This window comes from Mus caroli, unplaced genomic scaffold, assembly GCF_978045245.1.
Source record: "Mus caroli unplaced genomic scaffold, Mus_caroli_1 scaffold_14, whole genome shotgun sequence".
NCBI classification, from domain to species: Eukaryota; Metazoa; Chordata; class Mammalia; order Rodentia; family Muridae; genus Mus; species Mus caroli.
In genome coordinates, this window is record NW_028227269.1 from 71,359,331 (window position 1) to 71,384,757 (window position 25,427).

Below are 25,427 nucleotides of genomic sequence, written 5' to 3' on the forward strand. Positions count from 1 at the left end.
TAGTCAAATTGGAAAATGGGATTAAATTACTTATACTGTATAATTCAAATGAGGATAGAGAACAAAATGTACACATGCATTAAGAAACTAAGAGACTATGCAATAGACTGCATTATTTCAGTTATATCTGGTTAGTTACATTTTGTTTCTTTTATATTTTTTCTTTGCTTTCCAAATTTTCTATAAGGAAATGTATTTATTTTCTTTTCTGATGAAAATGTATTATTAAACCACATATGTACTTCCATTAGTGAGAATTTAAAAATCCAAATAATTTACTTAGTATAAAAACCGATATAATTTATTATTTAGAAAAATATAAACAGTAAATACCTATATGTTCTTTTTCAATCCGTTGATTGTAATTTGGTTGATTCAATCTAAAATGCAACAAATATAATTTTTATTACTTCAGAGTCAATATTTACAAATTACCACAGAGATGAAAATGCTTCTTTTCTTTGGGGGAACAGTGCTAGAGACTGAAAGCAGACAAATACACTAGCGCCGAGCTTTATCCCAACACTTTGGGTATTTTTTATATTTTAAAAATTACCTGAATTGCATAAAACCTTGTGAACTTTTAACAGCTGGAATATGTGAAGATTCTGAATTACCATCCATACCAGAGTCATTAAGTATCTGGAAAAAATTAAACATTCGTTTGACAATATAAAATAATAATCTTGTATTATAGCTACACTGAAATCTCTAATTATATTAGCATTTCATTCCCATAATCACCAGCATTATCAATACCTACAACTACATACATTAACTGAAATATTTACAAAGGAAACATAAAGGCAACTATACTGAGAAGCAAAAAAGGATTCTTAAGTAATTTGATGTTTTTGATAAGTATGGTAATTATCTGTGGTAGTAATTTTTCATTTAAGGTAAACTTTAAAAATTCTAACTTATCCATATTCACAATCAAATGAGTATTAATGTGCTCTTTATCAATGACCTGATTTCTATGTTATTTTCAAAATAAATGAGGTGATGCAAGTATTCTGGAATCCAGAAGTTATGATAGTTATGCAACCTGTCTGCTAAAGATCATTGAGCTTTTAAGTACACTTTTAAGTAGCAAATTTTCTAGCACAATTATGTAGAAGAATGCCTCAAAGAAATATATTTTACTTTTTAAGAAAAAGGTGAATGAGTTTTCAATAGCTGGCAGTCCTTGGTTCTTTAAAAAATTTTCTTGGGGGCCAGAGAGATGGCTCAGCAGATAAAGGCACTGGTTGCCAAGCCTGATAACTTGAATTTGATCCCTGGAACCCACCCACAGGGAGGAAGGCAAAACTGATTCCTGAAGGCCAACCTCTGATCTCCACATATGTCAAGGCACACACCACTCATGGCAAACATCACACACCTACATAGAAGATTGTTCAGGAGTTAGGAATAGCCTGGGTTAAATTACCAGGATGTACTTGGTGGCACACATGCCCACATGACAGATCATGTGGTCTATAATTCCAGTTGCAAGGGGTTGGATGCTAAAATGTTTTACTAACTGGTAAATGTGATGAATCATATTAACAGGTTTTTCTAATTTTCAAATTCCACTGCATGTCTCACAGGTGTTGACAGTTATTATGTTATTAATGTTATTCTACTATATTTACTTTGCTAATTATTTGGGATTTTTATAGCTATGATCATTCTTAAAACTGATTGTATAAGTATTTTTCCTATTCTTGTTTTTGTAATCTAACAGGTTTGCTGTGATAATTCTCCAAATAGTTTTTTTTTTTTTTGTAGTTTGAAATTGTTTAAAGAGCTTTACTTTGCTGTCAGAAAGCATCTAAGAATGTATGCAGATATTTTTGATTGTCATTAACTTAGAAGTAGGATGATTCTGGCCTCTATCCACAACAAAGAATTTATCTAGTCAAAAATATCAGTAGCAGCAGAACATGGTGCTGCATGCCTTTAATCCCAGCACTTGGGAGGCAGAGGCAAGCATATCTAAGTTCAAGGCCAGCCTGATCTACAGAGAAAGTTTTTGGACAGCCAGCGGTGAACAGAAAAACCCTGTCTTAAAAAAAAAACAAAAACAAAAACAGTCAGCTTTTGATGAGCAGTCTTGATGCAATCTCGAAAGCTTTGATAAGTTCACATGAGACTCTGAGTCTGGGTATGTATGCTGGCAGAAGACTAAGGGAAAAAGATAGCAAAAGCTGTTAGAGGAAACTATATACTTATGTTTTTCTTTTATTTGTCAGCCTATTTACAATTCAAATTGTCTTACAGAAATATCCTTCTAACATCACATTTAGTTTTAAAAGTCTTATATAGTATTCTATCAATATTCTAAAAAAAATCTTCTACATTTAAAATGATCTTCTGTAAGATAAACACCTATCTTCTGTCTCTTCTGTTCCACCAGAGAAAGGTTATTTAAATTGTTGAAATTTTATTGATTTTTAAGGTATGTTAGCTTTTGATCAGATTCATAAATTCAACCTCTTAATGTCACTAATTTTTTTGCTTTCTGTTTACTAATATCTAATGTGTAAATTTTATTCTTCAATTTTTAAGAATAAATTTTTGATAATATTTTTCACTTTCTAATGTTTATTTTTAAATATATATTTTGCTCTGAGAACCAGCTTGTCCGCATATCACATGTTTTATTATATTTTGTTAAATTTTATAAATTCTATTTTGATTTTTTACAACCCCCCAAATTTGAAAGTATATGAATTTCTTTTCCCATAGCAGCCTAATATATATACATATGTAGAGAGATATGATAGGCAGATATAGATGTATAGATAGACATAGATACAGGTACCTATAGCTATAGCTACAGATGATATATAGAGAGACTGGGTAGAGCTAGAGACAGAGACAGAGATAGAGATTATTTTTAAAGGGCTAAGGAGAAGGTTGCTATAGTAAGTGCATTTGTTGGGCAAGCATAAGGATCTGAATTTGAATTCCCAGTACCCACAAAAAAGTTGTGCATGAGAGGCAGGGATAGGCAGGTCCCAGAAACTTGATGGCCAGTCACTTAACTGAAATATCAAGCTTTAGGTTCAGTGAGAGGCTCTGTCTCTAGGGAATAAAGCAGAGAGTGATAAACACTCCATTGTTGGGGTTCATAGGCTTTACAGTTAGGAAGGACTATTAATTGCTTTTCTCTCTTGCAGCTCTAATAGTATCTGTGAATACTAAGAGAATCAGTCTTCAATGGGGAGACTTCTAGGTCAGATCCACCTCAATTTCTTCAAGTCCCATGTTGGAAACATAGTATCTTCAGCAGTGGGGTCAAGTTCTGGGAGTCAATAAAGAACAATAACAATAATCCATATTGTTTGGAAGTCACTTTTTTTTAATTAATAAATTGTCTCTGGTATTTTGTGACAGAAATCCCTATGAAACAGTGCTATAGGTACAGCCTGTGCAATTGGTCCTTGTTCTGGCTACTTTTGTGTCAACTTGACACAGGCTGGAGTTATCACAGAGAAAGGAGCTTCAGTTGGGGAAATGCCTCCATGAGATCCAGCTGTAAGGCATTTTCTCAATTAGTGATCAAGGGGGAAAGGCCCCTTGTGGGTGGGACCATCTCTCTTCTATAAGAGAGCAGGCTGACCAAGCCAGGGGAAGCAAGCCAGTAAAGAACATCCCCCTCCATGGCCTCTGCATCAGCTCCTGCTTCCTGACCTGCTTGAGTTCCAGTCCTGACTTCCTTGGTGATGAACAGCTGTGTGGAAGTGTAAGCTAAATAAACCCTTTCCTCCCCTACTTGTTTCTTGGTCATGATGTTTGTGCAGGAATAGAAACCCTGACTAAGACAGTCCTGTGATTAATAAAGGGTTTAGCAGATATTTCTCAAAAGTTTTGGTATGCTATCAGACTGAATATTTAAAAAGAAATATTTTGTACAGTATTTAGCCAAAAGGGGAAGTTTATACTGAATGCCATATTGACACTTTTTTTTCTCTTTCCTTTTTTTTTTTCTTTTTTCTTTTTTTGGATAGGGTTTCTCTTTGTAGCCCTGCCTGTTCTGAAACTCACGCTATAAACCAGGCTGGCCTTGAACTCAAGAAATTTACCTGCCTCTGCCTTCCAAGTGCTGGGATTAAAAGCCACCATCGCCTGTCCACATTGAAACTCTTAAATGTTTTAGACTCTGAAGTAATAGTAGTGGCTAATTTAATATGCATGGATACAGAGGTTGTGTCCTACCTACATGTATTATCTTGCTTAGGCAAGCTATCTATGCTATTGAAAACAGAAATACATACCTGTGGATCATTTTCTTTTTGTCTCACATCACTTCTAACAAACTTTGACTGATTGGCTGAACTTTCTTCTTTTTTATCTAGATTAAATGTATTATTTCAAATTAATTCTGAAGCTAAAACCAAACAATATCTGAAACTCATTGCCTCATGTATGCTAAGTTCACACTCTGCCACTGAGCTGTAAAGCCAGCTTCAGCCCTCATTTCTCCAACCATTTGATCACAATTTATACTCTAAAAAAAAATCAAGTTTATAAGAGGATTTAACCTAAAATATGAGAATTTTCAAACATTTTTAATTCACTACTATACACTAGTTATTACATATCATGAATGTGAAATGGCAAGATGGCCAAGTGACAAACTACTCTCTTAAAATGGATTACTAAAAAAGTCATAGTAGTAATATTAATGAAGAAAAAATTAAAATAGTGTAGTCAACGTATTCAATGTGATTAATCTGCAGACTCTTGAATGAAACGTGACTGAGCCATTTCAATGACCAGCACTATAAATAGAATGGCTAGGCTTTAATACAGAGCTGGTCATCCTCATCTGCTGTGTACTACAAGACTAGAAGACTTAAAAAATATTACCAAATTGATTTCCTCAAAAATGGAAAAGAAAGGATGGTGTGCAAGTCATATCTTGTCTGTTCTCAAAGTTAAAGTGGTACCTTCCCATGTCTACAGGTCTTCAGTATTTTTGTCCTTGCTTACATTAAGTGATAGCTAAAATTACCGTTTATTTCCTCTCTGTCAAGAAAAAAAATGAAGTTTCTGAATGAGAAACAGATTCTGTACCTGTAATTCTTGCTTCTGAAGAATTCATATTTCTTACAAATTTCTGAGACTCACATGGCAGTAACAACGGGCTATTTTGAGAGCTTCTGTTCGATACTTGCTCATCATTTTCAAAAATTCTGAAGAGAAGAATTTACACTCACTATTAGCTGAGTAAAGATTAAAATTTAAACTCAGAAGCGATATTATACTGTTAAACATCTTCATTTTTGCAGTCATGATACTAGGTTTACAGAGCATTTCAGATTTAATCACTATTAATCAATCACTTGGTAATAAGTAGTACCAGCACTGTCCTGATCAAGCCCAATGCTCTTCTCAGCTTACCACACCCTTCCTTTGACACATAACCACTTTACAAAGATAAAAACCCTTTTAAACACTTTTACTACAAATAATGTGTTCTAGATTTCAGAGTATTTCAAATTTTAAAAGGTTTATTTAGAAGCAAATCAACTATCATGAATACAAAAATTATTAAAGCAATATTATAGTCAAAAGGTAAATGTGTCTTTTAACCTTTTTACTGTAAGAATAACTTCACTGATTTTTTTCTAAATTAAATGAGTATAAACACTGTCATAAATACATTATCTTATTTTGTGAACAGAAGATACAGTCTATGATTGCCAATCTTCAATGGATGCCTAAACATGAAAGTTTATGTACATTTTATCTTTTCCCATATACAGAAGCATACACATACTAAATGTCTTTTCCACTATAAATAAGCACTTATTACATGCTTTCCCTAACTTCTGCATTAAGGTATGACAGTAACAGTGACATTTATTTCTTCCTTCTACAGTTTCACAGATAAATTTGGCATCACAGATCTTAACCAAAGTAAATCGTTGTTTTCTGTGAGTTAAGAACTCTTTTTTTTTTTTTTGGTTTTTCAAGACAGGGTTTTTCTGTGTAGCCCTGGCTGTCCTGGAACTCACTCTGCAGACCAGGCTGGCCTCGAACTCAGAAATCCACCTGCCTCTGCCTCCCAAGTGCTGGGATTAAAGGTGTGTACCACCACGCCCAGCTCAAGAACTATTTCTTAAAGAAAACCCTTTATAGCATCTCTCTGGCATATCACAATTGCAAGCATTGCTACTCCTTTTTTTTTTTTTTAATCTTTAAAAAAAAATGTACTTTTCCTTTATGTACATTGGTGTTTTGCCTGCATGTATGTCTATGTGAGAATGTTAGATCTTGTTACAGATAGTTGTGAGCTGCTATGTGGGTGCTGGGATTTGAACCCGGGACATCTGGAAGAGCAGTCAGTGCCCTTAACCGCTGAGTCTTCTCCATAGTCCAGCATTGCTACTCTTATATGTACAAGCCATTTTAAAAATAAAGGTTACCCTGAGCATAGGCAATATGGTATCAGCACAGTTGATATGATAACTGAGATGGATACGAAGCAACCAAGAGTATATATAACACTGATTCACTGGGCAAAGGAATGATTCACATTTTATGTGGGAAGGAACAGCATGAATGTAGATCAGTTCAGAATGGTGTTCAGTTTGTTTATTTCTGGAATTTACATGTGATATTTTTAGATCACCACTGGGTAACAAATAGTGGAAAGCAAAAACATGAATGATAAATAGTGACTAAAAATTGGCTAGTTATATAAGTTCCTTATAATATACAAAGTTTTGTAATACTCAAGTATCCATAAAATAAAAACATACATATATGAAATTAATTGGGAAGACCTTCCAATAAATTTCTTCATAAAATTAATGATCCTGTGTCATGAGGTAATATGTAGTAGTGGATACATCAATATAATAGTTCCAAGAAAGTAGGATGAGAGAAATTAACTTAGGAGGAGATTATGTTGGGAAAAATAGGAAAAGGTAATAATAGAGTCTGTGAAACTTAAGAACAAACAAAAAGCTGGGTAGTGGTAGCACATGTTCTTAATCCCAGCACTTGGGAGGCAGAGGTAGATATCTCTGTAAGCTTGAGGCCAGCCTAACCTACACAAGTTCCAGGATGGCCAAGGCTACTTAGACAAACCCTGTCTTGAAACAAACAAATAAATAAATAAACATAGGTTATATGAAGAAACCAAAAGGAGAAAGCTGATTAAAGCCAGGAACAGGAATCCATGTACTTTTCTCTCCCACCATATAGGTAAAAATCAATGTTTTAATGCTTCAGGGATGCTTTGTGTTCTCTCCACAAGGATAAATGAAAATATACATCATGAATAGACTCAGAAGAGTCTCATCTTCCTCTGTGGTAAGGGTAGAACCAGTCACACTGGTCACTCGTCACGTGACACTCCTCTTGTTGAACCTGGTTTGTAACTGCCGTGGTACTACCACAGAAAGTGGATAGATTTTACACTCTGATAAGTTCTACAACAGATGTGCTGCTGTCAGCCTTGTTTTTACTATGTGGATCTTTGGTCTTCTTAAGCAACAAGCAGTTTGGGATAATAATTCATAACATTTCAAAATAATATTTTCATAAAATTAATAGAAAAGCCATGCATAAAAATATGTCAGGGACAGACTCAAAAATTTTAGATGCAGAATATCTGTTAGCATAAAATTCAGTTTTAAAGTTTACCTATACCTCTCTTCAAATTCTTTTCTCTTTTCTGTATTTTTGTTCTTTTCGTCTAGAGCTTCTGAAAATGTTTTATTTTCAAAAAGTCTTGCCATCTGCTAAAAAGAAAAATAAGAACAACAAAATACTTAGTTCATGATAGTCACACTTTCTTTTTGTTTTTGCTTTTGTTTTTTCGAGACAGGGTTTCTCTGTGTAGCCCTGGCTGTCCTGGAACTCACTCTGTAGACCAGGCTGGCTCAAACCCAGAAATCCACCTGCCTCTGCCTCCTGAGTACTGGGATTAAAGGCGTGTGCCACCACCGCCTGGCTCGATAGTCACACTTTCAATCCTTAGCACTTAGAAGACTATGGTAGAGGCATTGCCTGGCATTTAAGGAGAGATAACTTAGTGGGTCAGGTGCTTGTTCTGAAAGCATAAGGACTTCACCTCAGAAGTCCAGGACCCACATACAAGCCAGGTACAAGGGTATGAGCCTGTAAACCCAGTACTGGGAAGGTGGAGATAGAAGAGACAGAATTGAGGAAGATACCAATGCTGAACTCTGGCCTCAATGTACACACACACACACACACACACACACACATACACGATACCTTTAGAGCAGTCAGATATATATTTCTCTTAACTAATATAATTTTTCTATAAAGTTAGATTTTTATTTTTGGTAGTATTTACCAAAAACTGCCATGCCATGGTTGGAGAGATGGCTAAGGTCAAGTGCACTTGCTGCTCTTACAGGGGACTCAGGTTCAGTTCCCAGTACTCACATGGTGACTTACAACCATCTATAACTCCAGTCCTAGGGAATCTGATGGCTTTTTCTTACCTCCACAGGCACCAGGCACTCATTTAGTGCATATACATGCAGGAAAAAACATTCATACAAATATAATACCTAACTTCTTAATTAAAAAAAACCCACAACTCAAGGAATTATACTAAAATATATTCCAGAAAATCCTAAAAACTAAGTTATTTTTATACTAGCTTTCTAAATATTACAAACTATAACTTTTTCCAGATTAAATCCCTAAGCTATATACTATGTTGTTCCCTCTTTCAAAGACACTGTTGTTCTTTAATGTCTGGCTGAGGGTGTACTCAGTGATGCATTTGTCTAACAAGCACAGTTGCCTATGTTTGATCCTTCAACAAACAAATAAATCGAATCTTAGGACTAACTTAAATCTTGTTCTTTCTTTATCTTCTTTCCTCAGACCTCAAATAACTACAAACTATTACCCAAATAGTTAAATATTTCAGAACCTGAAATACATTTGTCTTCACTGAGGCAAAAAAAAAAAAAAAAAAAAAAAGCCTTTCTCCATTTTTAAACTGTCTTTAAAAACAGTTCTTCTAAGTTTGAGAGATGGCTCAGGAGTCAAGAACACTGTCTGCTCTTCCAGAGGTCATGATTTCAATTCGCAGCAACGATATGGTGGCTCATAACCATCTATAATGTGACCTGATGCCCTCTTCTGGCATGCAGATGGAGCACTCATGCATTAAATAAATAAATAAATAAATAAATCTTAAAAAAAAACTCTTTTAAGACTATAGACTAATATCGTATTCATATACTAACAATATATTAAAACATAAAATATATACCTTATTTAAAGAATTAATTTCTATTTCCACATCATCTGCTTCTTTTTCCAATTCAAACGATCTTTTGATAAAATTGTTGGCACATTTAAGAATATCTTGTGTTCTGTATCTCAAATTAACTCTTTTTATGTTAAGGAACAGGCATGAATTAAATTTTATATTTACCAATAGTTAATATTTACCAATTACATGTATGTTCTACATAAGCAATATTAATAATTGGTATCTAAAAACAAAAATATGACTAATATAATTAGTTTACCTTAGTATATTACTTAAAAAATGTATATGAACTTAAAAAAATAACATTTTTTTAAAGAATACTTATTACAATTTTTTCTTTCAATAAAATATTTTTATAAGGTAGCATTTTGAGTTTTTCTATGCAAGTTCATCCTGTCATTTGGCATAACTAATAAAACAATAATAATCTCAAGAAAAATTAAATTTTTATCATTTATTTATTCCAGACATTAAAAATCCACTCAATTTATCTTTTGTTTATCCAAAATGTTCATTAATATATCCTGTATAACAGAAAAGAGCATCCATCTAGATATCCTGCTTTAACTGGATTTACATTTATAGAGTAGTTCTTAGGTTTTTGGGTTTTTTTGTTTGTTGGTTTTTTTGTTTTTTTTATTTTTGGTTTTTTGAGACAGGGTTTCTCTGTGTAGCCTTGGCTGTCCTGGAACTTACTTTGTAGACCAGGCTGGCCTTGAACTCAGAAATCTGCCTGCCTCTGCCTCCCGAGTGCTGGGATTAAAGGCGTGCGCCACCACGCCCGGCTAGTTCTTAGTTATTAATAGACATCCTATGCTGTTATTAAATAATGCAATTTCCTAAGTTATTGTACAATCCATTTAGGGGAACTAAGACCTGAGTAGAATAATAAGCTGTGAATAAAATTCTTGAGAAATTTTATTATTCCTTTCCTATCTTGCCTTATAACATATATGATTTGCATGCTACAACACAAAGCATCCGGTGAATTTTCTATCAAGCATCATTACTAAAAGTATTTCAAGTTTTACACATACTTAATCCCTAATTTTCGACTCTTCCTACCACCATCTACTTCTCTTTGTCATTCAAACTTTGTGTGTCATCCCAAATCATATCCAACGCCTTAAACTCTGGCTGTATCTATCTTAAAGTACCTACCAATCTCTGCCCCTTACCACTGAGAATTTAATGCATATCAAATAAAAAATAGTCTAAAACCAAAATATGAAGAAAGCAAGCAGTAGAGGCATTTAAAGAATGGCTTAGGACGGAATGGGAACAAAATGCATGGATAAAGAAGACTTCACAAACGGTGGAATTATAATCTGCTAAGAAAGCATATAAGGATTCTAAAGGTTGAAAGAAGATTAAAGTTTTAAGTTCATCAGAAGATCTCTCTGACAAACAGGTGAGACTTAAACCATTTAAGAATTACTTATCTATTATACTAGCACTTATCAGATTTATTTCTGTGTCTATTTCCCATGCTAAGCTGTAAGTTCTTTCTGTTTGTGAAGTCTTCTTTATCCATGCATTTGTTTTGTTCCCATTCCATCCTAAGCCATTCTTTTAATGCCTCTACTGCCTACTCTCTTCAATTATTCAATACATTTCAAAATGAATACTTATGACACACTTTCTTACTCTGTTCTATCCTAAAGAATATTTAATAATCAATTCATCTGGAATGTTTTAAAAGATAAGATTTTTCATAATTTGATAGCCACTTTAAAGCCAGATGCCTATACTATTTCATTTTCTCTTAAACTGCTTGCTTCTGATCACATAGGCATATATGAAAACTAACCCCAGAAGACGTTTAAAGTAATCTCTAAAAATCTGACTTTAACGGAAAAGAGACTTTCCACATGAAAACACATTAACAATTAAAATCATAAATTATACTTATCTAAGAAAATGATAAGTGAAACCTGCTGTGGATACACGTATAATGTCCATTTAGTCAGAGATGGGAAAGGAGCAGGCACTGTAAAGCAAATATGTAATTGAGAATGATTATATTCTTTTCAGTATAAAAATGCTGTAACCAAAGAGTGTATGATAAAAATGTTAATACCTAGAAATTTCATAAGAATAGTTTCATTCAATTGTAGTTGTTCAGTACATGCCAACACTCTATTTTTAATTTCTTCATGTTCTTTTTTCTTCTCATAATATTTACATGAAAAACGTGTTTCTGAGTATTTTAGTTGGTATTGTTTCAAAACATCTTCATACTGACATATATAATCATGATACATTTTTCTGTTAAAATTAAAAGAAAGTATGTAGAAATCTACAAACTTAAGAAAATATCACTTATTAAGCCTATCCCATTAAGCACAAATGGCATTTACTCATCTTTACTTCTTTCAATACTCTCTTCTTCAAACTCTACTTGACTCTTCCACCAAACCTGTTTTATTACCTGAGTTAGTCACCGCACTCCTTAATTCTCTTCAATTTATCATCCATCCCTGCCATTTTAATGCCATTCTTTGAGAATTTAATGCAATGCATCTTATTAGCCTTGAACGGCGCACAGATCTACCACCTTCTCACTACCTCCAACTTTGTGTCTTCTTTTTGTGAATTACTAGCCCATCAACACCAATTTGTGCTATCCATGAATTTCTGGGTGTGGGGGCATCCATTGGAGCATGGTCAATCTACCAGAAGCTACACACTTAAAGAAAACTGACGCTCCTTACCCATAGAAGCCATAAACTATCCATAGCTTCTCAGTTGTGGATGGGGCTAATGAAATCCCTTCTAACCATGCTAGAACATTGATTGGCTCAGTAGTGTGCAGACAACCATAGCTGCTGTTTATAACTGTGGTTTCCTGTCATGTCCATAGACACTACTACCAAGATACTGAAATTGAGCCCATAAGTAAGCTCCTTTTCAAACTGTGTACTTGCTAGTTAATCACTTACCACTTGTAGTAACTTGGGAAAATAGTCTTAGGGGATACTTTTAAGAAAGAGGATACCTCTAAGAAAGCTAACATACCATATGAGATTAGCATATATCCATCTCATTAATAATGTGTGTATGACCACATATACTTCTAATATACTCCATATAATAGTTTGATCAACCACATAACTTCCCTAAGTTATCATCCAAGAAGAATCATTATTATCTCACCTATTAGTAGCAATATTAGTTTTCTTTTTTTTTTTTTTTTTTAAAGATTTATTTATTTGAGCCACCATGTGGTTGCTGGGATTTGAACTCTGGACCTTCGGAAGAGCAGTCGGGTGCTCTTACCCACTGAGCCATCTCACCAGCCCCGCAATATTAGTTTTCATGAATGCTTGGACAAGAATAGGAGATTAGAGGTAAGCAATCAGTAGACTGACAGTAAAGGACTTAAAGTTTGAAGCAACGATAGGCTTTAGCAAGCTGAAAGCTAGTTGACAATACATAGTGAAACCATGTCTGGAAAATGAAGGAAGAAGGCAAAATGAAGAAGGTGAAGAAGGAAGGCAAAATGGCTAGCACATGACATTATTTCTTTTTTAAATGTCTGATTTTGAGTCATCAATTCAAATGATCTATGCGACTGGTTTAGAAAACAACTGTTTCCACTAAAGTACATCTGTTTAGCTTGAGAAGTTATCTAAAGTAAACACTATATGTACATACATACACATATGTATGTATATATAGATTGATTTGCTTTAGCTTCTCATAGAAACATTTTTCTTAAAAAAACAAACAAACAACCCACTTGAATGAGGGCTACAGAGATAGCTCAGCAGTTAAGAGATCTGCTGTTCTTCCAAAGGATCCAGGTTCAATTCCCAGGACCCACATGATACTTCACAACTCTCTATAATCCCAACTCTGGGAGATTTGAGCCTCCAGGGACACCAGGAACACAGACATATATGTAGGCAAAATACTCATACACATTAAACAAACAAATAATACATTCATTTTAACCATCTTAAATGACAATAAATTACATTGGCATAAGCACACATTCATGCGCACTCACACATAATTTTAATTATTCTATTCTGTATTTCTTCTTTTTGAAGACCCAGGAAAGAAATTTCTTTGAAGCATCAAGAAAATCTACTTATCTTAAGCAAATTAACTGATTTTTAAATAAATGGTGTGAGTCCCAACCTAATCACATTTCTATAATGCCTTGACTATTACAAATTTCAAAGTCTAATCTACACCTATACTTAAAAGATATGCATGACATTATTCTTATTACCTGGAAGCCTTGATTCTAAAAGCCATGTATTGTCCTATAAATCATTTCAAATTCTCTGGGGAATAAAGCAGTGTCCATAAATGATAGCTTAATAGTCTTCCTTTTCCATTTTCTCCCTTCAGATGATATATATACTTTAGCTTCCTCCTCTTAGTAACTTTTCTATTGCTTTGAAAAGACACTATAACCAAGGCAACTTATAGAAGAAAGAATTTATAGGGGACTTACAGTTCCAGGTTATAGTCCATGACCATTACGGAAACAACCAGCAAAGCAAGGTCCTGGAGAAGTAGCTGAGAGCTTACACATCTCATCCACAAGCACAAGACAGAGAGAGAAAGCTAAGTGGGAATGGTATGGGTTTTTGAAACCTCAAAGCCCACCCCTAGTGACACACCTCCTCTGGCAAAGGCTACAGCTCCTAATCCTTCCCAAACAGTCTACAGTATTCAAACATAAGCCTGTGGGGGCCATTCGCATTCAAACTACCTTGTACATTTTCATGAATTCTAATGGCAGTAAGTCTAAATCCATACCATTCACCACCACTTCTTTTAGAGTTCATCTTTGAAAGGATTGCATGTTTTCTTATATGTAGAATGTATCTTTTAATCTGTATGTGTTTGTGTGTGTCTAATAAAACTAGAAAGAGGAGGACGAGGTGAAAGAAGAGGATAGATCTTAAAGGGAGATGGAAAAGAGTAATGTCTTAAAAATGTAGGAGAGGGAGCGAACTAGTGGAAGAATGGAAATCAGCTTGCGGAACGAGAAGGGTGTAGAGGAGGGTAGTGAGGAAAGGGTGAAGACGAGATCAAGATATGTCACACATATGTGACCATGACATGATGAATATTATTATTTTGCATGATAACTTAATTATATTAATATTATCAAAACGGTCAATATCCCCAAATTTTCATGAGTTAATTCTACATATTAGTATTCCTTTAAATGATTTACTGTAAAGATCATTATTTGAAGGATTCTGCTACAATAGTTGCTACTGAGAAGTAGTTTATATCTGAGAAAATATCTAAGCACACAAAATTAAATGGAAATTTATATTAGGCAGACTTAACAATGGTACACAGAATCCATTTACTTAAAACTCTCAGAATACAAACTTGCAACATTTTTGATTATCATTCTTATACAACATGCTGATAATACAAATTTATGGAACTGATACAACATATAAATTACTGTACTTGTCTTTCTCATTGGTTTCTTGGTAAGCAGTAAGCTGGTCTTTTATATAATCTTCATGTTTATGAAAAACATCACATGTTGGCTTCCAGCTATGAAAAAAATTATAGTTGTGATTACCATCTCAAAATGATAAATTGATAGTTTAAAAATGAATATAATGGGATGAGTTTAAGCACAAAAAAGAATGTAATCACTTAAAGAACAATGAGTCTTTCTGCTGGGGTATGCTGTGTGAAGTTGTGTCTCTGTCCTTCCTCACATCTACCTAAGGCATTCTCTGATAGGCTTTAATAAAAAGCTGATGGTCAATTAGCTGGGCAGGAAATGGAAGGCAGGATTTCCTGGGAAGGAGAAGGAGGAAAGTGGTCCCCTAGGAGACATCAGAGGATTACAGGTCTGGGAGGTCTAGCTAGCCATGTAGGCTGGGTGGTCGGGTTAACTTAGATGAGCTAGTTGAGAGTCTGCCCAGATAAAGCCTAAGCTTTGAAATATTAAAAGGTCTTTGTGTGGTTACTTTGGGATAACTGCCACCATATTAATTTCCACAATTAATTTGCAAGAACATAATAATCATTTAATCTATATTTTTCTTTTCCTAGAGAAAACGAGTTCACATTAAAATAAGGTCATATCCTATCATCACTATCACCATTCACATATTCATAATATAAATATTCATTATATTTTGAATAAAATTAGTTCTCATTACTAGAAAAGCACAGACTGGATTGTGTACCTTTACAGCATTTGCATTACATATTCTATTAATGTTCTTGTATTAGTACTCCAGTATTAGTCATCATTACTGTTAACTTCTTTCCATGTCAAATATATATGTCATAATTTCATTGATGGTTAAATGTCTAGTAATAAGTATGTACCTAAATTAATGAAATCCCTAATGTTGGATGTTAGAATTATTTTTATTTAGTGTTTTCCGATAGTTAAAAATTTAAACAAGAAACTCAATTCAATTGCAATCAAAAAGATTTGAGTGAATAAATCCAAAGATACATTTTTTTAAAAGAAGTCTTCTATCTTGAAATTTTTAGGTTGATTTTTTTTAAATGTCTATGGGTGTTTTGCCTGCTTGCCAATCTGTGTATCAAATGAATGAAGTACCTATGGAGGTCAGAGAAAGCATTGAATCCTGAGACTGGAATTACAACCAGTTGTGCTCCACCATGTGGGTGCTGGGAACTGAACCCCAGGCCTCTGCAAGAGCAGTTAGTGCTCTTAACTGCTGGACTGCCTCTTTATTCCCTAAGTTAAATTCTTACAGAAATCTAAGACTTGAAAAGCCAAAGATTAAAATTACTTCAAGTTTATTTAATAGCAATTTTACACACCAAGCTCATGCTCAAAATCATCTATTTGATTTTACATAGACAGGATCTCATATATCCCAACCTGTCCTCCAACTCTCTATGTAGCCGAGGACAACCTTGAATCTCTGATTCTTCTATCTGTATCTCACAAGTGCTAGGAAGTGCACAGGCATGTGCCAACACTGTTAGTTTACAAAATGCTGTATTTAGATTAAGTAGATCTGAATTAGTGAGATCTTTTTTAAAAATATATTTTTTAAAACTTTATTTATGTAAGTACACTGTCACCGTCTTCAGACACAGTGGAAGAGGGATCCCATTACAGATGGTTCCCAGCTACCATGTGGTTGCTGGGAATTGAACTCAGGACCTCTGGGAGAGCAGTCAATGCTCTTAACCACTGAGCCATTTCTGTTTTTCTGTGGAATCTTCTGTAAGTCCTTCTACAATGCCACATAACTAGGCAATCTGACTTATTTGTTAATATGGATACTAACTTGGGAGTTGGGGGTTAGTTCAGTGGGAGGGAAGAATGTACAAGGTCTGGGGTTCAATTCCCAGGGGAGGGAGAGGAGAAAGAGGAAGACATGGGTAGAAAGAGGAAGAGAAGGGGGGACAGAGAACACTGTTGCTTTAAAATAGGATTTTTGCTTGTTTGTTTGTGGTAATCAAAAACAGGGCCTTGCACATGTTAGGCAGGTATTCTACCATTGAGCTACAGTCCCAATTCAACATTTTTATACTATAAACTCTAAAACCTTGAGTAAAAATATCAAATGATAATCAATGGATGTTGATTTCTGTCAAATACTTACTTACTACAGCTGTCTTTGATTTCTTTACTATGTTTATAGTAAAAAGCAATGTCTTCATCTACTTTGGTTATAGCTTCACGTAGCTTAGAAACATTTGCTTTCTTTTCTTTAATACTTTCAAGGCATTCTGAAAAAAGGAAATGTTTGTTTTATTTAACTAGAAATCATAAATTAAAATAAAGAAATATACCAGAAAAATGAAAGTATATGATAATATACCTAAAAGGAGGAGAATCAGAAAATGCAAAGGAAGAGTGACCTGAGAGACAGGCATTTCTACTAAAAATCAAAAGACCCACAGTCAGGCTGATTCCTAGATCCAGAAGCTAAAAAGAACAGAAGACTCTAAAAACAAATGTCCCTGACCCTTCATCTTTTACAATAAGGGTTAGAGGGCATTTAAAGCTGATCTATCCCGTAATGCTGTAAATTCATGTAAGCATCTACTCATTAGTAATACTAACAAAGGCGTTTTTGACAAATGTGAAATTCCATCCATTGCACATCAGTTATTAAATACACCAACACATTTGTCACTCATTAAATATAAAAGATACAATTTTTACATTAGAATATTTTTTTAAAAATTCATGTGTATGAGTATGTCTGACTGGATACATGTGTACTATGTGTGTCCCTAGTGACCATGGCACTAGTGTCCATGGAAGGGGCAGTCAGATTCTTCGAAACTGGAACTACAGGAAGTTGTGAATCACCATGTGGGTGCTGGGAACTGAACCTGAGTCTTCTACAAGAGCAACAAGTGCTTTTACTTACTGAACCATCTCTCCAGCTCTGAAATAATTTATTAATATATTATTTTCTTTTTGATTTCAGAAGAATAACATTTTTAGAATACTAAAGAACACTAATAATACTACTAAAGAATACTAACACTAAAAAGTTAACAGTTCTGTTTTCAAAACTAAAATTAGAACGGAACCATTTTATTTAATTTACCCTGCTATTTTACTTATTATTTTTCAGAATCATTCTTCCTGATATTGTGCCACTTACCAACCTCTGATTTTTATTATTTCTAGAAAAAAATTCCAATATTTGAAATGACTCTTACTTGAAAGGTAAAAAAGAGGTCTTTGAGCTTATGTAAGGGACTATTTCTGAGAAATTCTTTACAAAATAATGTTGAATACAAACATTGTTGCAATACTGTTTCAATTATTCACTCCTAAAATAGCTCATTGTTACTCAAAAGAAAGACCCCCACACACACATACAAGTTGCCCTAAGCAGTTTAATTATGCATTATTCTATATAAGATAAAACCAAAACTAAAATATTTATTTCATGCAAAACTACTTACTATTAATTCTTTGAATCGTATCTTCTTTAATACTTATGTCTTGTTCATACTGGAAAACTAAAAATAAACATTTGAGATTTTTCTTCATGGTTAAATGTCAAATGTTAATACAAATTACTATTTCTTCTTTATTTTAACTTTATACCTACCAAATTCCAACAAAAGCCTGTCCAAACTGGCAAACAGGTTATCATTCATCTTGGACACTGTGTAAAATAAATAATAAAACTTTCAGAAGCCATATATAAAAGAGCATACATAAAGTAAGAACCTTTCTAATACAGCATTCTTAAAAGGAAAATGTAAGTGGATTAAGACATGGGGAAAAAGGAGTCTCTTCCAATTAGCTGCTGAATTCCCAGTCAGCGCTTCCAGAGCCCAGATAAACAACTGAGTGGCTACTCAAAGGGCTCAGCAAGACGGAAAGTTCTAGAAGTTTCCCTTCGTGACTGCTATTGAGTTTTTGAATGACTAGAACCCAGACATCCCGATTTCTTATGATCTATTCCAAAACGTATGTGTCAACTGTAGGGGAACTCTTAAAGCCCTTCGTGGAAGGGGCTCTAGAGAAATGGTTGACGAGTATGGATTGAGCGCCATTGTGTTTTGTTTTCTTTTGCTTTTTAAGGTTTTCCACAGCTCTCAGTCCTAGCCCCGGCCGCCCCAAAGCTGGTTTCGCATCCCCGCTCCTGCATTCGTGCCAGGAATCCGCTCAAGGGCATGGCCCCTTCTGCAGACGCTCCCCTCAGTGGAGGCCCTGGTCCCTGGCGCCAGGCCCTGGCACGTGGCTCTGTGGAGCGCGGCCGCCTCTTCAGACCCGCTGCCTCCTCCTCAGAGCCACTGCCTTCTCCTCAGAGCCACTGCCTCCTCCTCAGAGCCACTGCCTTCTCCTCAGAGCCACTGCCTTCTCCTCAGAGCCACTGCCTTCTCCTCAGACCCGCTGCCTCCTCCTCAGAGCCACTGCCTCCTCCTCAGAGCCACTGCCTTCTCCTCAGAGCCACTGCCTTCTCCTCAGACCCGCTGCCTCCTCCTCAGAGCCACTGCCTTCTCCTCAGAGCCACTGCCTTCTCCTCAGACCCGCTGCCTCCTCCTCAGAGCCACTGCCTTCTCCTCAGACCCGCTGCCTCCTCCTCAGAGCCACTGCCTTCTCCTCAGAGCCACTGCCTTCTCCTCAGAGCCACTGCCTTCTCCTCAGACCCGCTGCCTCCTCCTCAGACCGCTGCCTTCTCCTCAGAGCCACTGCCTTCTCCTCAGAGCCACTGCCTTCTCAGACCGCTGCCTTCTCCTCAGAGCCACTGCCTTCTCCTCAGACCGCTCTTCCACCCGCGTCCCCTCCCCTCCCGGCCCACCTAACAGGTCCCTACGGGTCCCCCGACATCCGCTGGTCCCCGGGTCCCCAGCGCGGGGTTCTGGGAACACCACCCGACCTTCTGAGCTTTAAGAGTCTAACTAAGCCCCTTGGCTGGAGCCTTGAGAGACCCCGCGCACCACGTGGTAGGCCACAGATCTCGCGAGATCACATTAACGCGGGGGGGGGGGGGGGGGGCGGGGCTCCCCAGGTGGAGCCGTCAAAAAAATCCCAAAATGGGGGCTGGATGCAGAAAGCGGTGCCAGAAGAAACGGCTGGCGTTCTTTTTTCTTTTGTCTTTTTTGGTTTTTCGAGACAGGGTTTCTCTGTGTAGCCCTGGCTGTCCTGGAACTCACTTTGTAGACCAGGCTGGCCTCGAATTTAGAGATCTGCCTGCCTCTGCCTCCCAAGTGCTGGGATTAAAGGCGTGCGCCACCACCACCCGGCAGGAACAGCTTTCTTCAGGCTAGTGTTCTTCAAACACTACCCCCGCCTCACCAACAAAATGTCTTGAAAATCAGCAGTAAAATGGACATTAACACAAGAAAAACAAAATTTCTTTTTAAAACTACTGTCCCTAGGTAATTTATGCATTTGAACTTTGTGTATCCAAAGCGAACATACAGAAGAAAAAAAAAAAAAAAAAGAATTCCCTAAATTGGGTCTATTTTTATTTTTTAATCGACTAGTAATGGGGACTGAACTGATTGAGCTATGCCATTTCTCAGTTCTATGTTTCTAATGGAAATGGTACTTTTATCATCGTAACTCATCTCTACAAGTGTCGTCATAAATTAATTCAATTAAAAAACAAGCATCCAGAATTTTTCTCAAATCTCTCAAATTACGCACACATACACATAATCAATTTTATTATAACCCGTTATATTACTCACTGGTATTAATGATACCAAACCATCAAGGCTAATAAGTTTTGATGATATAAGAGTTTAGAAAATTTATTCTTTTTTTCCTGTGTATGTGAGAATCTATTTTTCCAGGTTTACCAAACCTGGAACTTACAACTTATTTGTATATGTTTACAATTTGTATATAGATACAAATTTGAATATATTTACAGTGCGTAACATAGAAACTTGAACGCATTAATGTATTAGCTGTCTATTGCTAAAATCTACTGATTACTAACTTTGTTCTAATGACATGTACTTCCTGAGGTCCAAGGCTGAGGGGCCACATCTGGTGATAACTCTCTCGGCAATAAAGTCCCTGTGGTTTTTTTTTTTTTTTTTTTTTTTTTTTGCTTTTTGAGACCCAACGCAGTGCAAGGCATTACACCACAAGATATCAATCAACCATGTGTACTGGGTCTCTTCTGGTCCCTCAACTTCTTTTTACAATCTATCAGCATTCAGTTATGAAGGTCCCATTCTAGTGACTATATCTAATGCTAATCTCACCCCAAAGTCCCCACTTCTGAACACTAGAGTTAGGGTAAATGCCTACTGCCTTAATATCTCAAAATGGGGATTAAATTCCAACACCAGAAGCCTTGAGGGAAGCCATCCAAAATATGCACAAGCCATAATAATTAGGAAAGACGGAAAAGAAATCAATTTATGTAGCATATCCACCACCTCATACAATGATCATTTGTGTAGTTGGTGAGGTCACTTAAGATCTACTGTCTTACCAGGTGTCAAGTACAAAATACAGTATTGACTATGGTCACCATGGTGCATACTAGTTTTCCAGAATTTATTCATCCTGCCTCGATGAAATTACATGCCCTCTGATTAAAACTCCACCCCCCATCTCCTATCTTCCCTAATCCTCAGCCACTTCTGAGCTGCCCTCTATTATTGCAACTTCTTTTTTTTTTTCCTTATAAAAAACATTTAATTGGGGCTAGCTTACAGGTTCAGAGGTTCAGTCCATTATCATCAAAGTGGGAGCATGGCAGCATCCAGGCTGTCATGGCGCAGGCAGAGCTGAGAGTTCTATGTCTTCATCCAAAGGCGTATTGCAACTTCTTAAAACACTTTTTGAGATTATATTATAATCACAGCATTTCTCCGTCCCTTTCCTCCCTTCCAACGCTCCCATATCTGTCTCCTTGCTCTCTTTCAAATTCATGCCCCTCCCATTCATTCTTATTGCATGTGTATATGTATATAATATCACTTGTATGTATGTTTTCAGGGCAATGATTTCATACTGGATACTCATGTGGTGTGCTCCTCCCTGGGGAAGACTACTCCTCTCACTCTTAGCATCCCTTGGTTGTAGTCCCCCCACCCCCACCCCACCCCCGCCACCACTGCTGCCACCAACCACCACCCTTGGTCTGCTTAGGCATGTCTCTTGGTGGCATCTTGTTTGGCTCATGTTTGGGCAGTCATTATTAAGATTCAAAGTCTCATAGCAAATGCCCATGTGGCTCTTACAGTCTTTCCACCCCCTCTTCCACAATGTTTCCTAAGCCTTGGATGTGGACATGTTTTATAGATATATGCATTGGAACTGATTGGCTGTGATTTTCTGTAGTGGTCTCTGTTGCCAAGAGAAGTTTCCTTGATGAGGAGTAAAGACTATACTTATCTTCGGGTATAAGGATAAATGTTTAGATTGTTAGATCGATGTGAGGAATTATGATGGCTTAATTATGCATGTATTGGTCTACCTTACAGTAGTTGAACTGCATTTGTCGGGACTCCATAAAGGGAAACACACCAAAGAACTTCTGGTGGTGAGCTGCAGTTTGTTGCCGCTTCTGCTTCTGCAGACTGATTGGATGCACGTGCTGAGGCAAGACCGGTGATGAGGCAAGGCACATGGAGATCACGTGACGTTTGGAGGGTATAAATAGGACTCCACAGAGAGACAGAGACAGAGCTTGGCTTGCTGGTACAGCTAGCTACGCAACACTTTTGGGTCTCATGTCTTCTCTGATCTTCCCTTCCCTGAGAGAGGCATGGCTGAGAACTTCTCCCTGGTGTCCCTCTGGATCCCTCCTGCTGACCCAAGCTGAGGCTGAGGCCTGGCTGTCTCTGCTAGGTCCTGTCACTACTGTTGCTAATCCGACTCTACAGAACTAGATTGCTGGTGTATCTGTGAAGTGTTTGTGAGTGGATCGAACTGCCTCTGCCTGCTAACCTGTGAACTGAACTGCTGATTTCCAGACAACACAGATGGGAATTGCTCCTAAGAACCTTTCTAAACGGGTCCACTTCCCCCGTATCCTTTCTTTTCCACTACCTCTAGTGGGTGATGGGCTACAAAGGGAGGTTAAAACATTTAAGAACCATTATTAAAAATAGGATTTAAAATAAATTAAAGTTACATAGGTGTCAGAGCTAGTTAGGAGTGTTGGTGGCCTCCCTCCTCCTGGAGGGAGCTCACATGGAGCATTGTGGTATGATGGAAGCCAGTCATCAGGGAGGAGGCACTCAGGTCAGCTCCAGCTCAGGGTTCTCTGAGCCCTGATTCTCAAGTGCATGGTGTCTTCAACAATAGGGGCTTATTTTCTACCTTTGTGGGACAACCAAGGGCAATGACAATAGGCTATGTTTTGTAAATCTCTTGGGACAGCGTGGCCCACAACTCAAAAGTGGGCTTCTTGTGTCTGGTATTTGGGCTCTTTAGTGGGGGTGGGGCGGGGTTGGTCTTTGGCTCCTGGAGGAACCACAGTCGGCCCACAGGAGAAAGGTTCATTAAAATTATAGATGTAGGGCCAAGCATGGTGGCACACACCTTTAATCCCAGCATATTCAGGAGGCAGGGGCAGGTGGATCTCTGAGACTCAGCCTGGTCAATAGAGTGAGTTCAGGACAGCCAGGGCTACACAGAGAAACTCTGCCTGCAGAAACAAACAAACAAAACAAAACAAAATCATTTATATGCACATCTCTACACAGAATTGTGTGCATTGTGGGGGTTTTTCTTAGGTGAATAGTTAGTGTGATTCCTTGTGCCTTTTGAAGCATCCCTACTGTGATTTTACCCCATACCTTGCTTCTTCTATACTTACTCTTCCTAAAGGGACTCTCTTTTTCCATTTCCCCTGTCAGATCCCTCGCACCCCACTATTCCCTTTTCTATTGATCTCAAGCTACCCCCACCCGCCCCATCCTGGCAATGGTCTTACGCTTTCCCCAGCTCCTGCAGTTACTTCAGGCTCTGTATTTACATCTGAACATTTGTAGCTGGGAACTTCCAAGGAGAGAGAATGTATGACATTTGCCTTTCTGAGTTACCTCACTCAATCTGATCTTTTCTTTTCTTTTTTTTTTTTTAAAGATTTATTTATTTATTATATGTAAGTACACTGTAGCTGTCTTCAGACACTCCAGAAGGGGGTGCCAGATCTCGTTACGGATGGTTGTTAGCCACCATGTGGTTGCTGGGATTTGAACTCTGGACCTTTGGAAGAGCAGTTGGGTGCTCTTACCCACTGAGCCATCTCACCAGCCCTCAATCTGATCTTTTCTAGTTCCATACATTTTCCTACAAAGTTTATGATTTCATTTTTCTTCATAGCTGAATAGTATTCCGCAGTGTATGTCTCTCTCTCTCTCTCTCTCTCTCTCTCTCTCTCTCTCTCTCTCTCTCTCTCTCTCTCCCTCTGTGTGTGTGTGTGTGTGTGTGTGTGTGTATACTACAGTTTCCTTACCCAGTCACTGGTAGAAGGACACTTCAGTCATTTCCATTTCCTAGCGATGGCAAAGAGAGCAGCAATGGGCTTGGCTGAGTGGGTATCTGTCCTTAGAGTCCTTAGAGCACATACCAAGGAGTGGGACAGCCGAGCCATATGAGAGATTTATCTCTACTGTTTTGAGAACTCTTTTCATGGATTCCGTAAGGTTGCACCATTTTGCAATCCTATCAGCAATGACTGGGGGGATCCTGGCACACCCACCTCTAGCATTTACTGTTGATTGTTTTGTTGATCTTTGCCATTCTGACACTTCAATGTTGTTTTGATTTGCATTTCCCTAACTGCTAAACTTTTATATATTCTACAGACAAGTGAGATTATGTACTGTCTGTCTTTCTGTGCCTACTGCATTTGCTTTCCATAATATCCTTCAGCTTCGTGTACATTGTCACAAGGAACAGGGCTTTCTCCTTTTCAAAACTAAATAACACTATATTGTTTGTTATGTGTATGGTACATTTTCTTTATCCCGTCATTGGTCAGTGGACTTAGGTTGATGCCACACATTTGGCTATTGTGACAATGCAGTGGTGACCATGGGAAGGCAGATACCTCCTTGCTGTATGATATATATATATATATATATATATATATATATATATATATATACTCAGAAATAGGACCACTGGATTCTGTACACACTAATTTATTCATGCATTTATCTATGCATATATGTATGCACGTACGTACATATGTATGTGTATACGTATGTATGCATATATGTATGCACACATGCATTCCTACATGCATGTATATATGTACACATATATGTATGTATGCACACATGCATTCCTACAGGCATGCATGTATGTATGTATGTATGTATGTATGTATGTATGTATTTGAAACAAGGTTTTGCTAGCAGACCAGACCGGCCTAGAACGAGTTCCTTTAGCCTTAGCCTCTGCAGCACTGAGACTACAGGCTTGTACAATCGTGCCAGGCTTCTCTCTTTCAACTTCTTTGAGGAATCTTCTTATTTTTTTCTGTGATGGCTATACTAATTTATATTTTCACCAATAGTGTACAATTTTGCATCATCTAAAGATCATCACCAGCACCTGTTATCTTTTCTTTTAAAATCATAGCTATTTTAATAGACGTGAGGCAATATTACATGGGTTTGACTTCATTTATTTGGTAATTAGTGATGCTGGACTTTTTTTTTTCTTGTGCCTAGTGTGACTAAATGTCTTTTTAAAACAAAATGCCTACATAGG

At 36.9% G+C, this 25,427-nt stretch overlaps 1 protein-coding gene across 2 annotated transcripts in view; it reads right to left on the minus strand.

Moving 5' to 3' along the window:
• The window catches only part of CUNH14orf39 (chromosome unknown C14orf39 homolog), a 40,205-nt gene extending 21,822 nt beyond the window's left edge, over positions 1-18,383 (minus strand). The window contains exons 1-12 of one of the 2 annotated variants that reach the window (XM_085830142.1): positions 18,331-18,383; positions 18,182-18,238; positions 16,858-16,984; positions 14,714-14,803; positions 11,346-11,533; positions 11,213-11,255; positions 9,263-9,383; positions 7,654-7,745; positions 5,068-5,186; positions 4,266-4,342; positions 557-642; positions 334-380 (exon numbers count right to left, since the gene is read on the minus strand). In XM_085830142.1, the coding sequence (XP_085686268.1) occupies positions 334-380; positions 557-642; positions 4,266-4,342; positions 5,068-5,186; positions 7,654-7,745; positions 9,263-9,383; positions 11,213-11,255; positions 11,346-11,533; positions 14,714-14,803; positions 16,858-16,984; positions 18,182-18,238; positions 18,331-18,379 (1,096 nt within the window). In that variant the 5' untranslated portion in view covers positions 18,380-18,383. Of the gene's footprint in view, positions 1-333; positions 381-556; positions 643-4,265; positions 4,343-5,067; positions 5,187-7,647; positions 7,746-9,262; positions 9,384-11,212; positions 11,256-11,345; positions 11,534-14,713; positions 14,804-16,857; positions 16,985-18,181; positions 18,239-18,330 lie in introns of both variants that reach the window. The other variant, XM_085830141.1, reaches the window with a different exon arrangement.
• Positions 18,384-25,427: the final 7,044 nt, after the last annotated feature.